The 15,787-nt window shown below is 30.8% G+C and overlaps 2 protein-coding genes across 3 annotated transcripts; both read right to left on the bottom strand.

The window, feature by feature from the left end:
- Positions 1-1,114: 1,114 nt before the first annotated feature.
- Positions 1,115-4,027, bottom strand: LOC124839758 (UDP-xylose transporter 1). The gene is made up of 9 exons (XM_047315674.2): positions 3,887-4,027; positions 3,603-3,675; positions 3,196-3,321; positions 2,893-3,077; positions 2,672-2,739; positions 2,452-2,584; positions 2,136-2,297; positions 1,720-1,995; positions 1,115-1,498 (listed from the first exon to the last, which is right to left on the bottom strand). Exons 3-9 carry the CDS (start codon positions 3,314-3,316, stop codon positions 1,394-1,396), a joined length of 1,050 nt encoding a protein of 349 aa, XP_047171630.1. The 5' UTR covers positions 3,317-3,321; positions 3,603-3,675; positions 3,887-4,027; the 3' UTR covers positions 1,115-1,393.
- Positions 4,028-7,647: 3,620 nt separating this feature from the next.
- Positions 7,648-14,849, bottom strand: LOC124821693 (uncharacterized). 2 transcript variants are annotated; one of them, XM_047293616.2, is made up of 15 exons: positions 14,661-14,849; positions 13,726-13,835; positions 13,488-13,596; positions 13,237-13,398; positions 12,129-12,233; positions 11,625-11,708; positions 11,405-11,520; positions 11,211-11,312; positions 11,004-11,117; positions 10,823-10,879; positions 10,642-10,708; positions 10,463-10,516; positions 9,828-9,902; positions 8,159-8,194; positions 7,648-7,946 (listed from the first exon to the last, which is right to left on the bottom strand). In XM_047293616.2, the coding sequence occupies exons 2-15, from the start codon at positions 13,734-13,736 to the stop codon at positions 7,845-7,847; spliced, it is 1,194 nt and encodes a 397-aa protein (XP_047149572.1). In that variant the 5' UTR covers positions 13,737-13,835; positions 14,661-14,849; the 3' UTR covers positions 7,648-7,844. The 2 variants fall into 2 exon arrangements, with proteins under 2 accessions (XP_047149572.1, XP_087949109.1); XM_088092983.1 differs by having other exon boundaries at positions 13,726-13,797.
- Between the last annotated feature and the right edge of the window lie 938 nt (positions 14,850-15,787).

Below are 15,787 nucleotides of genomic sequence, written 5' to 3'. Positions count from 1 at the left end.
ACAATTAAGCGATTATTTAAGCGATGATGAAACAATGTATCTTATGTTTTTTAATATAATAAATATATTGTTCAAGCCTTACAAAAACATTTAAGTAAAAAACGGTCAAATATGAAGAGAACATTTAAGGAAGAGATATAACCAATTATGTTCTAAACAATAAATAATTTTTGTAGCTTGTTAAAAAAGGCTATTTTTTATGTTATTTTACTACTGACTCTGGTACATGAGATAAAAAATTGTTACTATATTTTGTTTATCCTACCAGCAAGTGATTTCGTCAATTTAGTATTTATTTTTATTATTTTTATTACCATTAAGATAATAATCGTTTATAATTCTTTTCAGTTTAAGGCATTTCTGAAAAAGAGTGTCAACTTTAATTATTTAAAAAATATCTATTTTTTTTCTAATTTCAAATATCCGTTTCCTTTAATTAAAAAAAACATGTTTAAATTAAAAACAATAAAAAATACTAGTACTAGGCATTAGTTTAGTATAAAAACAATTCTTATTCAAACTTTATTTATATTTCGGTTTAAGTTAAATCAGTGTAAGTTAAACTTTCAAACACTTGTAAATCAAATTTTATAACACTATTTTTGAATGACGGTCATGAAAAAAAAACGATAATGTGTTTCACCACATCTTTCACATACTGAGGTAGTATTTACCGACAAAAAAAAAACAAATTACAATGGCTATAAGTGTACGTTATCATAAGTTGAGAAAACTTCAACGCATATTCAAATTGGTTTTTATTTTGAAAAAGAATATTTAATTTAGTTTTTTTTTCATAGACTCAATAAGAAAATTCCTATATACTCCAAGTTTGAACGTGTTTGATTTAAACCGTGTAAAGAATGTCATGTTTTCACATTTTAATTCTATTTTTTCAGCAGAACTTAAAACATTTGTGCATATAAATTAAAATAATTATCTTGAATAATATTTTAAAGAGTTATTATTATACAATTTGTTTATTTATTATAAATTTTAATCATATAAAATAAACATTAATTTCTCTCTATAATTAATGTGGTTCTAAGCACTATAACGAAGCACTCAACGTTTAAATATTGATGACAGACGTGTGATTAAGAAACACTGAAGATAATAAAATAGAAAGCAACAGCTTCCTTCTGTGATTGTTATTGAGAAGAACATACATAGTTATTGTGAATCACAAAAAATGATTGATGTCTACCTTTCTATTGAAGAAAAAAGGAATTACAATTTTATGAAATTTGAATTTCCTGTAGTTGAAGGAATATACGGTTGGTACGAAAAACTTATCAAAACAAATTTGATTTATACTCGTTACAAGTTCCCTACAAGAAATTGAAGAAACCCAAAATATACCAAATCTGAAAAAGACATGGACCCTGTTCATTCAAATCACAGAATCCTTGCTTAATTTCTTAACTTCATCATTTTCCTCCTTTTGGTTTCCCACGTTTTTTCCTGCCAAAACTGCTGCACTGTCTTTGTCCTTCACCTATAGTTAAAGAGTAAAAAATGAATAAAATCTTACAATAGTTATGGCAAAAATGAAGTACTGAATATTTTATGAACTTCACAAGATGCAAAAGTATTTATCATTTATCCCCTTTTTCGTTTATTAGTTTTGATTATAAACATTATAAGGAGATTGAATAAAAATTAAATTTTGAGAAACTTGTCATAAAGATTTAGAAAGAGAAAAGGGAAGAAAGAAACCTGAGAAGACAATGGGAGGTCACTAGCTAACTGTTTCTTTTTGTTGTCCTCAGTGCAGAAATAAGAGTACAATCCCATTCCAAAAACTGCAATGAGTATTCCAAGAATGTTTCTTCCAGTGAATGGGTCATGCAGTAATGTGTACCCAAATCCAAGAACAAGGCATGTCTTGAGGTGTCCTAGTACTTGGTAAGTTACAGGAGATGTTTTTCCTATGACCAGAAATGTGCTGAAGTTCACAGAAACAGCTATCAAGCAGGACAAGATGATGAATGCCTGAATTAATCATTGAAATTTATGTAAAAAAAAAGTGTCAGAAGAAAAAATGATTACATATTATGGTTTCTGATATATATGATCTTTAACTACTACTATACATATATTAAATATAACAGAAGGTGAGGATTTAACATTACCAACACAATAGGAGAATATTTGTAGGCAAAAACATTTTTCTTGGTGAGCATTTGATCCACAACAGGGCCTGAAACAAAAAGAATTGCTGCTTGGAATGGAGCAGATTGGTAGAGCAGCTGTGTGGAAGAGACATTGAGCTTCTTTTGTATTGTGTTGGTCAGCTAAATTGAGCACTGAGTTAAGAATCCAAATATATCAGATCTTCCTAAGCTTTAATGAAGATAATTAATGATCAAGTTTAAGCCATCTTAATCAATTGATGACAATAATTACATGCTGCAACTGGAAGAGTAAGCATTGAGCAATGAAGGATACAATTTGGCCAACACAAGTAGTTATGATTGCTAGAAGTGAAAGAACAGTTCCCACAAAATTGAGCTGAAGGTCTGTGATTGAGGCAATGCCAACTCCCACAAGTAATAGGAATAAAGAGAATTTTATTTTAGAGCTGCATGTGTTAGCACAAGACTTTACATTAACACATGAACACTGGGTAATTTAAAATTTTCAATCAGTTCTTTCAATAACTTGTTACCTGAACTGCTTCTTTAGGAAAATAGTTTCTAACAATACAGTGAATGGTATGATCGCAAGTTTTGTCATCTGCAGAGTAATCATTCCATAAGGAAAAATTAATACACGTAGAATGAATGATTCAGAAGACAACATAAGTATGAACATAACATATCTGTATATATGTATATCATAAAGTTTAACATGATACTGTTGTGTAGCAGTAAAATATCGAGGTGAAACCTGGTAGAATCCAATGGAATTGAAGCCAAGACTTAAGTTGAGAAATCCAATGGAGATGCCATTCAGAATACCGAAAAGCATCACCGTTTTGAAGTCAATGGATTTGGCCACAAACAGATTCAAGCGTTGAGCCGCATGAAGGGTGCAAAAGGTTACCATCAGATGCCAACTAGTAAGTGTTGTGGCTGATCCAAAGGAAACATAATTCAAACTTAGAGCGATGAGATATGTAAATGTTGATAAATTTGAGCATTGATAGCCAAAATTAAATGATTTCTAAAGAGGGGACTAAATGATTATCACCAAAAGGAAAGCCAAGATTGCTCATCAAGGCTTTGTTGCAGATGACAATGGAAACAGAAGAAGCCACCGAGAGAAATAGTGCACCAATCACCCCCAATTGAAAGTTTGACATCTCTCCCATATTTTCTGTCAAAAGATTCATCAAAGTGCAGAATTTGAAGTTTAGTTTTCTGAAATCATTAAATTAAACATACACTTTTCTTAAAATATCTACCTAGCTATTTAATTTAACTTTTTTCCTTTACTGTTTCAATGTCACCTTCACAGTTTTCTGTCATACAAGTACAACGTCATCTATCAACTTATTATCAGATACCAAAAAGCACAATGGTTCAGTAATCAGCAATGTGTTCCTTAGCTTTTACTCAATGGTTGGTACCAAAATCAAATTAATTAACACATAATACCTTATCCAATATGAAGAGAAATAAATGATATATCAATCTGAGATCGAGTTTGAAGCTATTTCCTGGTAGGAGCCTGACAGGATCACAGAAATGGAAACCATGATCAACAAACTTTTGTATGACAAGAATGGACAAAACTTACATAGAGATGTTGTTTATGATATTTTGTTAGTAGAATTCATATACATTACTGAAGTGAAATTATAATAGTGATTGAAAAACATTACAAGCAGAAGCTATTGCAGGAAAGAATGGAATGAAAATGGTGATGATTCATGGCATACCTTGGAATGGTGAAATGAAATTGCAAGATGCAAGGGCTCCTCCAACTCCAAAAGATGAGCCAAGTTGTTAGTCTAAACGGCAGCGTTTATAGGGAGGGAGAGGTGTATTGTGGAAGTGTAAGGTTGTATGTATGAGAATGAAGGTTTTGTGGGATTTATATTTTTTATGGGTTGTTGGTGGTGCCTAATTAACGGCGTTAAGTTCATGGGATGGCGGGAGTTTAACGGCCATTTGAAGCAAGAATATAAGTATTGTGGAATGAAAAAGGGATTTGGACATTTGAACTGCTGCATAGTTATGTGTTTAACGGCCATCACGTGTGTTATGTTATGCATATTGTTGTATAGGTATATAGCTAATGCGATTACCAAACTCATTTGTCCCACATCGATTTCAAAAATTGTAGGCCTAACGAGTCTTGACTCAGAAGTGAGGAAGGTGAGTGAAACCAACATTTCCTTTTAGGCCAACTCAGCTCAGCTTACATGTCTGCCATTTGAAGCAACACTCTCCAATCATCTTCAAGAGACTTCAACCCCACTCCTAATTAACCTATACCACACTTTCAATTTCTTTTTCTTTCTTTCTTTCTTCTCTTACTACATTCAAAGATAAATTATAATAATAATTGTTTCAATTATGGATTTTAGGTTATGAATATTTTAAGTCTTGTACGTTTTTAATGTTGTGTTCACTAATGTTAGTCTTTTACTCAGTTTAATCCACTCTTCTTAAATTATTTGTAAAAATACTTTAATATCAAAGCCAATAAAGATTTGATAAGTTTAACAATAAATGCAAAATAAATTCAATTATCTACTTTGTTACCTCAAATATTCATAAATTTCAGAATGATTTTTAGATTATCACCACTCTAATTACGGTACAACTCGTAATAAAATTATTATTTAAAAACTGTGTATAGAATTCCACTATTCTAACTTTCGAAATGGTTTAATCAATGTTTCTATATATCTAAAACATATAATCTTAAACTAACAAGACAATTTACAGTATAACAATGAAAGACAATTAAGTTTTAGTAATAATCTATAAATGAGTTATAACAATTTCACTGTACCTCTATTTTTTCTTTCTTTATATCCTAGGATGAATGATAACAAATTTATAAAAGGAATATTATATATCTTTTATTATATTAATTAGGAGTCTATTAAAGTTTAAATGATAATATCTCTCCACCAAATGACTCTTTACAATATTTTTATTACTTTTTAATCTCTTATTAACTTAAATGGTAGATAATCTTCTGTAGGCTCATCTTCATTCACTATTCAGGCAATCTCTCTGCCTATTCATTCCTTAAATATCCATCTACAAAAGGAACAATTTATTTCAAACTATTTATCCAATAATACTTCATATTCCAACAAGATATAATATATAAACAAAGTGTTTGATTGGATATTATATATTTAAGTTTTTCATGTTTAACTTTAATTGATACAGTTCGTGTATAATGAAGTGTTATTCCTTATTTTCTAATGACTTTCCATATCAGTGAATTTATTCTATTTTTACATCTTACAACTCTTTATATTTTCAATTTTACAATTGTATCATTTTTTAACTTATTTTTATTATTGAATGAAATTGAGAAAATAAAAAGGTATATGCTTTTATTAACTGAAATTTTTATGTACCCATGGCAAGCAAGAGAGGAATGCAACCAAAATATTTTTTCCAAAAGTTAGACTTTATTATTAAGTCACATATTGGTTTAAGACTTAATTGTTTTTAATGTACTAAATAAAAATTGAGTTAATCATACACAAATATTTTAAAAATATTAAAAAAAGAATGGTTAAATAACATATCATGTCATGTTAAGCGTAAGTACACAAGATTTTTCATAAAACCTAATAAGAGTAAGAAAAAAGAAAAATAAAAGAACAATTTTATAAATGGAAATTAGTTTATAGTTTTACTTGAAAAGATAAAGATTAATAAAATTAAGAGAAACACTGACAGTAAATGCTGGCTACCTCATTTTCCACTGTATATTAGTTTGAATTTTTACTATTTCTAACAAAAACACTACACCGTGACAATTAGTCGTGAATACGTGTTGTATGACTATACAAATATGCGAGCATGTGTTATAAACAAATGAATTAAACGAGGTAACCGTATTTCAGAATCAACAAAATTAGGTTTATACGAACCAAAATAGTTTGGATTGAATTTAATTTTTGAAACTTATCTATATTCAATCTTAATAAAACTTGTATTTAAATTTTTAATTTATTTTTAATACGACCGATTTGATTTGAAACTTAATAATAAACATTAGAAAACCATAATTTATTAAAAATAATTATCAAAACCAAATATAAGTTTATTTTTACTAAAGTTCTAATATATGTATTTCATTTACTTAAAATTAAAACAAAATTAATCTTAATTTTCTTTCAAAATAAAATTTGATTTCGAATAACCTACCGTGTTAAATTGCAATAACCTATATCTAATTAACTTATCCATGTTAATATGAATAATCTATTTGATTAAGTTAATAAGTAAAATGGTTATATACTCTGAATACTCATGTTGAATCTGAATTCAACGCAACTCGTCAACTTTGGTGGGTAAGCTGTCGCATGTTGTTTGTTCAGTGTGTAGTAGACACTAAACAGTGTTCCCGATACAAAAACTACTAGGCCACGTTGTTTGCTTGTTTACTTATGTAAGTAATTTGACCATAATAGCAAATACTTGTTTTTATATTTTTTAAATAAATGTTATTTTTGAAATAATTATATTAAAATAATGATATTTTTGATAAATACACTATTTTATTAAATCAGAGAAAGTACTAAATTTATAATAATTGAAAAAAATATTATTATATGATTAGAGCAACAATGAATTAATCTTTTAAAAAAACTTTAAGAGTGAATTTTGAAGATATAGAGTAACATGTGAAAAACACACCCAATATTAGAACATATTGAACAAGTAAAAAATTATGTATAAATATTGTAGCGATGTAAAAAGAGATATATAGGCAAATAACGAATGTTAATTAGGTGTTTAAAAATCTTTTTTTTTTCTTCAAATATCGTTATCCACTAAAATAATCTCTAATAGATTCAAACGTATAACTAAAAGTGTCTAATTTATTTTTATTTAACTATAAACACTTTTTGAAAACATTTCAATCATTCGGTTAAAAAAATTGCATAATAACTATACGTAATCAAACTTATTTTCACCATAACTCAAAATTTAAATTGTTTTACACTTAAACAATTTGCACAGTTCAAGACTCTTTTTACTTTTAAAAGCAAACTGGTAAACAACCTTGTCAATTTTGTAACTTTCGGATATTTCTTACCTTTAACCATAAATCGAACGTAAAATATGAACGCATTACTCAAGTCATTAATTCTTATGAAGTCACGTTTTCGTTATCAAAGTATTCTTCATTTTAATTTTCTTCTCATTCAATTTTATTTGCACTAAAAATACTAAATGGAAAAGACCAAAAAAGAAAACTAGCCACTATAACATTTTGAGAGAATAAAAAGGTACAAATTGGGAAAAGATAAATATTTGACATCTTTCAATAATTTGACATAAAATACGTTTTTATTTTTATTGATCTAACAGTATTGTTTTATCAAATATTATCGAGGTTGAAAGAAATTATAATTTTTTTTTGTAATACTAGAAAACATTACGTTCATATTAAGGAACATTTAGAATAATATACAATTATATATGTACAGCCAACAGATTTCGATCTAACGGCTATTAGAAAGTTAATCAATAACATAAAACTGATTGAATTACATCTGGTACAAATTAATTCCTCAAAAAAGATGGATCAGAAAAATACGCACGCACCTGAGGGAGAAAACAATACAAAACAAAACAAATACTACCATTTAGAGTGTACATAAAAAATGTACAACAGGAAGATGGATCCATATATCAATTCTTCCCATTACGTTTAAGTCCTTCAAGATAGGCCTTATCAGAATTGGTTAGGCGAACTTGAAACTGGGCCCATTCACTTTTGCATCTGGCTCGGACCTGAAAGAGTATTCAAGAAAAAGGTTATTGCAGTAGGGAGCAAAATGTTGGATCTTAGTATAAGTATATAACTAATATAACTGTTATTACATTTGCTACAATAGGTGAGTGCATATGTAGCGCTCAAACAACTTGAAGGAGGAACCAACGATGTTAAGCAAAAAATAGAGTATATATATTCACTAACATTCTTAGACAGAAACTATACGTACCAAATCCCCAGGGTTTTTTCCTTTGTCAGCCTCTCCCTGAAAATTATGCATAATATCCCAAAAGTTAAATTTAGAAATTAATACAAAATTTATTGCACAAGTAAAAGACCATATGTGAATTCATCGGGAGTAGAAGGACTTGGCAACAATAGAATAATTATGGAAAAAGATAATCATCACTCTAGAAAATGTCCCTACGTCTTTTACCTTCATCTTTTCGTTTACCTTTAATAATTATGAAACAATTGCAACCACAACCCCCACCCCCCTCTCGAAAATAAAAAGTGAAAAGCAGAAAGAAAACAAGAATGAAAGAAAATGCCATCATGTGTATAAAAGTAAAAAGTAATAATAAATGGAAAAAAAAATTCCTATTATTCTCTCTAACGTAAGTACAATTCAATGCCAAGAGGCTCCCACAATTCGGAGAGCTTGTTTCCAGAATTTGAACTACGGACTTCCCAAGTCACAAGGCAACAACACCATACTATATCGTCAAGGCTCATTATTCCTTTTCTTTCTGAGAAAAGTGACAGAAAGTTTAACACAATAAAGCCTTGTATATGTAATACTCCTCACCAAGAAAGAAAGAAAACTTGCAAATGTAACTGCTTGATGGAAGCATTGGGGTTCCATGGATACCAATTGGATGTTTTAAGAGAGCATTTAATATGCATAATCATTTTCATTTTAAGAAATTATGTTTCCTAAGAATTGTGTTACTTGAAAATATCAATTTTTGTGAATGTTATAAATGTAGTTCATATTCTCAAAGATTATTGGGAATCTTTGGCAATGTTTCATGAGTATGCTCTAAACTTTCGCCCTTTCATGAAATCTTGGCTTCCCATACCTCTCATGAGAATGCTTTGTTGGAAACACGGTTAAAACAAATTTCAAAACATGTTAAAATTCTGAGAACCCTTTACCAAAATTCCATACCAAACATGGGAATGTAATATTCCCAACATAAGATTTCGGGACAACTTCTAGGAATCTCTCTACCACCCCTCCCCCAAAAAGGAATCGTGCAGAGGATATTAAGGAAAATTCATGGCTACACTGTTTATCCTGAATACATCTCCCCATGTTTTAAAAGCGTACAATGGCAACAAAAAATTTTGAACCTAAAATTTTGTACGTACTACCCAAACCCGGCACTATAATCAACATAACAAGATGTAAAACACAAAAACTTGTGATAAAATACTGGCCATCAGATTCAGAAGAATTCTCAGCATCAAGTGTAGAAATACTCTATTTCTCGGAATTTCAAATTTTCAACTTCAGTTATTTTTTAATTTTACATAAGCCCCTTCAAAATTATAACACATCTTCTCCCCTCTCCTCCGAAAAAAAATTAAAATAAAATAAAAAAACCTTTTATCTTAGTTTAATCTCTTTCCAATAGGAACTCCTCGTTATTGAAACCTTATCCAAATCAACTTCTATGACACAAAACACCAAACTATACGAGGTTAGTATAGTTTTTCACACGTATTTTGTTATTAAAATAAGTATATTTGTATTTTCTGCCTGGCCAAGCAAAGCATTTGCAGCCTACACATACTCGCAGTATGTAGATGCATTTATAAAAACAAACTCAATTGAAATTATATAATCAAAGAAAATAAGTGGTCCTGAATCTATTGTAAGCTTGTGAGCTAACCTGCCTCCCGAGAGAAGGAATTCCTTGATGAACAATCCATTCTGAATCAATTACTCCAATTTTTTCGTGTGCTGGCTGCAAAAAGGATTCAAATTAAAGCCAAGTAAATCAAATAGCTTGTTCTAAAAATATTATATCTGGGCAGAGAGATTGTAGCCCCATATTTTCTATTCAGCATAAACTAGACGGGCTTCACACTCAAAAAATAAGCTAGGACAAAACAAAAGGTGGTACTGAGGAAGCCTCTTCAACTAATTCAAGAACAGAAATATAATGAAATGCATTTCAATTTCAAGAGCTACAATTGCCCATAGTCCTGATAAATTAATCCATATAGTAACTTAAGAAAAAAGATAAGCCAAAATTCATTAATATGAACAGAAACACAAACACAAACACAGTAAGCTTACAAAACCAGGATCACTGTGTTAAATAAGTTCTAAAGGCAAAAAATAGTTTATGCTTTAAATAGATTTTTTAATTGTATGATGTATTCACATAGCTTTCTTTTCAGTTTGGCACCTGAATGCATACTTGACCAACTAAAGCATACGCATCTTCCAACAAGGCTAACAAAAAGGATTCAAACACTCTTCAATAGGGAGGGTTAAAGGTAAATAGATAGAATTACCGACCTCTACACATCTTCTGAGAGCAAAGTCCAGCCCCCATCCATGCACTAGATCATTCTACGGAAGACAATTGGAAAGCCATCACTATAATTACTAAGATTATGCATCTATCGTGCAAGAGAAGATTTACCTGTTCATCCAGCAATGTTACTATAACCAATAAATGTGAAAATAAAATATACCTGAATCATGTGCCACACACAACGCCAAGCTTCACGAGAAAAGACAGGTGCCATAATTTCCACAAATCTAAAATAACATAAGATATAATAAAATTAACTAAGTAGACAAAGGTAAGAAAAACTAGGTAAATGATTGCAATACAACATTCAACTTTGAAGCAGGGTGGAAGAAAGGGCATACGCAGCACAAGGAGGCAAATGTGGATCACTACACCAGCCTGGTTTCTCTTCTGTAACCCTAGGCAACACATACAAAAACGTGTCAAGACTTAAGAACACATTTGAAGGTCTGACAAAGAGAGCCTTATTAGATCAATGACTAAGGTAGTAAATTTAGAAAGAAAAGAACAGCAAAGGAATACATGTGAACTTCTTTGTCACCCCTCCTTTTTGTCATCTCCCATGTCAATCCCTTATTGGGCTCTAGACCAGGTTGAGAGATCTCCAAACCATATTTTTTCACTAAACGAATATACCTAGTGAATAGGTGAATAGAATACAGTTAGTTAATCAAACTAAAAACTGCATTAATGTAAAATTTGAGCAAACTAGACAGATGAAAATAATACCTGTCTGCATTGAAGTGCTCTACTCCAAGATCTTCATCCCAAATAAAAATATACTCATAAGCTGCCACTATATCAGGGTGCAAAAATCTTTTAGCATACCACCTGTACAACATCAAGTATGAGAAAATTGTATAAGAGAAAAAGAGTAAAGCAACAAGATACACTCCAAAGAATGATAAGGTCTCTAATTATACCATTTAGTTTGTTTCCTTGCGCTAACATGGATTGCATTCTTTGACCACTCAAATTGATCCCATTTACTAGTCCAACCATCATAATGAAAGAGCAAAATTGCAAAATCATCAGAAAACTACAGAACAATTTGATAGTCAGCAATTTGGAAAAAATATGAAATGGTAAATATACAAATAAAAACGTTTATATGAATATTTGAAAGTAGTAAATCTCTATAACCTTTTCCACTGCAGCATTGATATTATGCCTCTGTTCATAACCAACAGTGAATGTAACTAAATACTTTGGCTTTTTCTTCAGATCCTGCACCATTCATGGTTTCATTGGAAGATTTGCAAGAAATATATCAAAGAAATAGACACGTAACATGTCTTCCCTATCCACACTGGCTTATCAACATGCAAACCTGCTGACACACTAGCATGCAATGTTTTCATGCATGAATAAAGCTGCATAAATACACAATTGATAAAAGTGCACGTTTCTAGCCAATATAATAGTTTTGATTTTGCCTCTTATATCATGTGAAACTTATATTGAAGAATAAAACAGATATTGTTACATGTCGCTCTCTGTTTTACAATGATACACCCACCACCACAACAATAGATGAACTTTGGGGTTTGATCAAATTTCATGTTTGTAAATTGTAAAACTATGAGACTTAACAACTACAAGCTACAGATAAATTCTTGCATCATAAATAACTGCTTATCAACATACCTCACTAGGTTCACCCCATAATCTGCGTAAATAAAAATCAGATTCTGATACAACAATTCCGGGGGGAAGTGATTCAGCTCCACGAGGATTTGATGAAACAAATATCTGTGAAAGTGGCAGCTTTGAATCAAACTTTATTTGTTTGATAAATAGTATGCTACCGATCTAAAACAAGTACAATTATAAAATAATGTCTAAAATGCATAAGCCATGACGCTGCAAGAATCATATCTGGCAGAAAATAATTCTAGAGAGTAGTTTAATCATATAAAAAAAAAAAAAACTTGACAGTGCCTTATGGATGAGACGTAGGTAAAAGCACATTCAACTTCAATGTTTATTAAATTTCTTAAGCAATGATTATAAAAAGACTACTTCCAAAGTTGATAAGCTCCTGACTCAAAACACTAGCACCCAGCTCCTTGTTCTAGAAACAATTACAAAAAAATTATAGTTCACATAATAGACCATGTCACCTGATTATATAAATTGTGCACCAGTTTCACTAGTTATGTTGATATGTTCAAGAATGCTACCACCTAATAATTGTTTTATAAGCAATATATAAGCTTAGATAATTTGAATAAAGGCTTACTTTCATTTTTTCCAACGAGCAAGCATATTTTTACTTCCTTGATGGAATTATTAAAGGTTGGGACAAAATTTCTGCGGTATGTTTTATCTAATTATGGAACACAAACTTCAATAATCGTCGAAAAATAAATTTTAAAATATAAATCAATTAAAATTACAAATATTATTAAATTATATATAAATAGACTTTCGATTAATACTTCTTAAATTTTTTGATAGAATAGGATTTAAAGCGCTTAGTTCATGATATTTTCAACTCCAACAGTTAGCCGTGAAAGAAAGCTTAGAAACACAAAATATTCTAAGATTAACCATGGCTGGGAAATGGTAATGACACACATAGATTAACCAAACCTTTCTAAGGAACAGTTTGACATAATATATCAGTGCTAACAAACAAGTAACAGTCAAAGGATACTCCCTTAGAAGGTATTAATTGACCTAAAGCTTCAGCTTTTCTTTTCTGGGAATATAAAAGCATTGACATCCTTCTAAAGAACAAGAATTGAAATACCTTTGGTACTTTAATGGACCCTAAGACTTCAAGATTTTTGGTTCCAGAAGACTCATCAATAACAGCTGGAGATTTTTCTACTTCAGCTGAAAATCTGTCTATTTCAGCTTCGGCTACAGGTACATCAAAAGAATTCCCTACAGGTGATGAAAGTAAGCTAATCTGCAAAATATAACAAGAGAACAAAAAAAATTAATAGGATGATAAGTGTGAGACACAATATTGAAAAAAACTACTGTTGTATTTATTACCTTCCTCAAATGCACAGATGAAATAGAAATACCAACAAAAAATCCAAAGGCAATTCCCATGATAGCTGTGATGAGAATCCGGGTACTTTCATTTGATCTTTTAAATGTGCTAAAAAAGATATTGTAAACTAAATTCAGAAATTTTGGTAGAACATATACAGGACATATAAGATGTTTAAGATACCAGGTAAAGACAGGCAATACCAATAGTTACTCTAATAAATAAATTTATCCTTACCTTCGATACATTATTGCTGTCCAGTTAGTATCGACCACAATCAAGTGAAGGTATGTATCCCCCGGAAAAGCCCTAAATCCTCAAGCAAACACCGACACAAATATAACATCCTTCAACAGCCAACAATGAGACCAAGTATAAGGCACAAGTAGAGTAATAGTCCGGTTGAGTGTGCATTTTCTATTTATTTCCTATACATGTATCTATCTGCCAGACTTTCCATCCAAGTGGAGGCACTCGCATAAACCCAAATTACATTCTCAGAATGAGTGTGAGGGAGTACGTGAGTATCTGAGAGAGATAGAGACGATAAATATGCAAAACAACATAGATTTTCAGCAGCATGTTGAAGACATTGAGACCAACAGACAGCATCAAGCATTTAGAACCACGACGATAGTACTAGTGGTCAAGAACTTTGCATGATGCCACAAGTTTAAACCTCGTTATTACTAACAGTATCATTCAAAAAGACAAATACAAATAGATCACGCAGTTTAAAGAACAAAGAAAAACCTAATGCGGTTTTAGCGTCTCTAGTTCACTGCACGCATTACCGATTAGTGAGCATTTGTATTTTCAGAATTCTCGTTGTCTATCAAACTTTCAAACACAAGCCTAGCATACGCCACAACCTACCACAGCGCAGGTTTCCCCCAAAACGAAAAGCAAAATCCACTAAACTAACAGAATGAAACTAAGGTAGCGGTAAATATCCACAGAATATATCAAATGCGCAATATCAGAATCGCTTCATTGATCTACGTCACTGAATCTCACAAAAACAAAAACCAGAAACAATATTTATTCACACTGCCGTGTTCGTAAAACGACAGCGAAAACACAAAAACTGAATTCAAGAGCTTCCACAAACACTAGAACGGAATACAGATTTCACAACTGGTCCTTCACTAATAAGAAAAAAAAGAGCTTACAGAATCGACTGTAGAAACGCTAGGGTTGAAGCTCGCTTTCTTATTCGATACTGATCAAAAGAACAAAACGCGATCGGTTTATTTGGTGCGAATAATCATACATAAGCAAGCAAATGGAGACACTGCCATTCTCAATGTCAATGATGTTGAGTCTGTGTTCTGTAGCCTAAACTGAAATTTCCGCTCTCACAATTTCGTCTGACGAAACTACCCCTGACTAAGTTTTTCTATTCCTCGTGCTTATTTTTTCTAATAGCCTATGAGAGCGTGCCAGATGGTGGACACGTGTGCGTGACATGATGAGTTTGATTTTGACTGGTCAACTCGTTCCGTTGGATTGGATTCCAGCCACCCATCAGACGGTTCAGAAGCATCTATAGGCTCACCTCTCCTTTTCTTTATTGTTTCTTTTGAATTGATCAGCAACACCTCTTCTCTTATTAATTATATTAATTAAAATTAATAGTATTTTCCTTATCAGTCTTACATTTTCTTTTTATTGTGTAACATCTTATAATTCCTTAAATTAATGATGTTTCAATAAATAGATTGAAGTTACTTTAGTTTTCCTTCTCAATCAAACTATTTATAGATATTTAATTGTGTGACATCTTATTCTTCCTTAAATTATAATTATATTTAATAATACATAATTAAAAATTTTATCCAAAAAAAAGTATACCAAACAATAATGATAATAACAACAAAACATGACATAAAAGTTTTTATTACTGCGACATAACATGAAAGTTGATTTGTTTGGTCTGTTAACCTGTCATTTTCTCAACAAATTTATGACTGCATTGTTAAAGCATCACCAACCTATCATAGTTTTAGACTGAAGTTCAAAGACAAAGGTGACAACAGTTATACTCCAAATTGAGCTTGTCTTTCAGAAACAAAGAACAAAAGAGTATCATTGAGGCATTGTATTTGTAGCTTAGTATTTGTAGTTTGGATATAATATAATCCATCATCAAATTGTAATATAATTATAATTTATAAATTCTGTCATTTTCTTATCTTAGTCTTTAATACAAATAGACAATATTTTGCTATTTCGAATTTCAATAACACTTGACCAACAAGCTTGTCTTGGAAACCAGCTCAAGTCTTTCATATTTAAA

The sequence above is a fragment of the Vigna umbellata genome, chromosome 6 (genome assembly GCF_029865625.1).
Source record: "Vigna umbellata cultivar VRB3 chromosome 6, Vumbellata_1.0, whole genome shotgun sequence".
Taxonomy (NCBI): domain Eukaryota; kingdom Viridiplantae; phylum Streptophyta; class Magnoliopsida; order Fabales; family Fabaceae; genus Vigna; species Vigna umbellata.
Note: the sequence above shows the minus strand (reverse complement) of the source record. Positions and strands in the feature narration are given on the sequence as shown.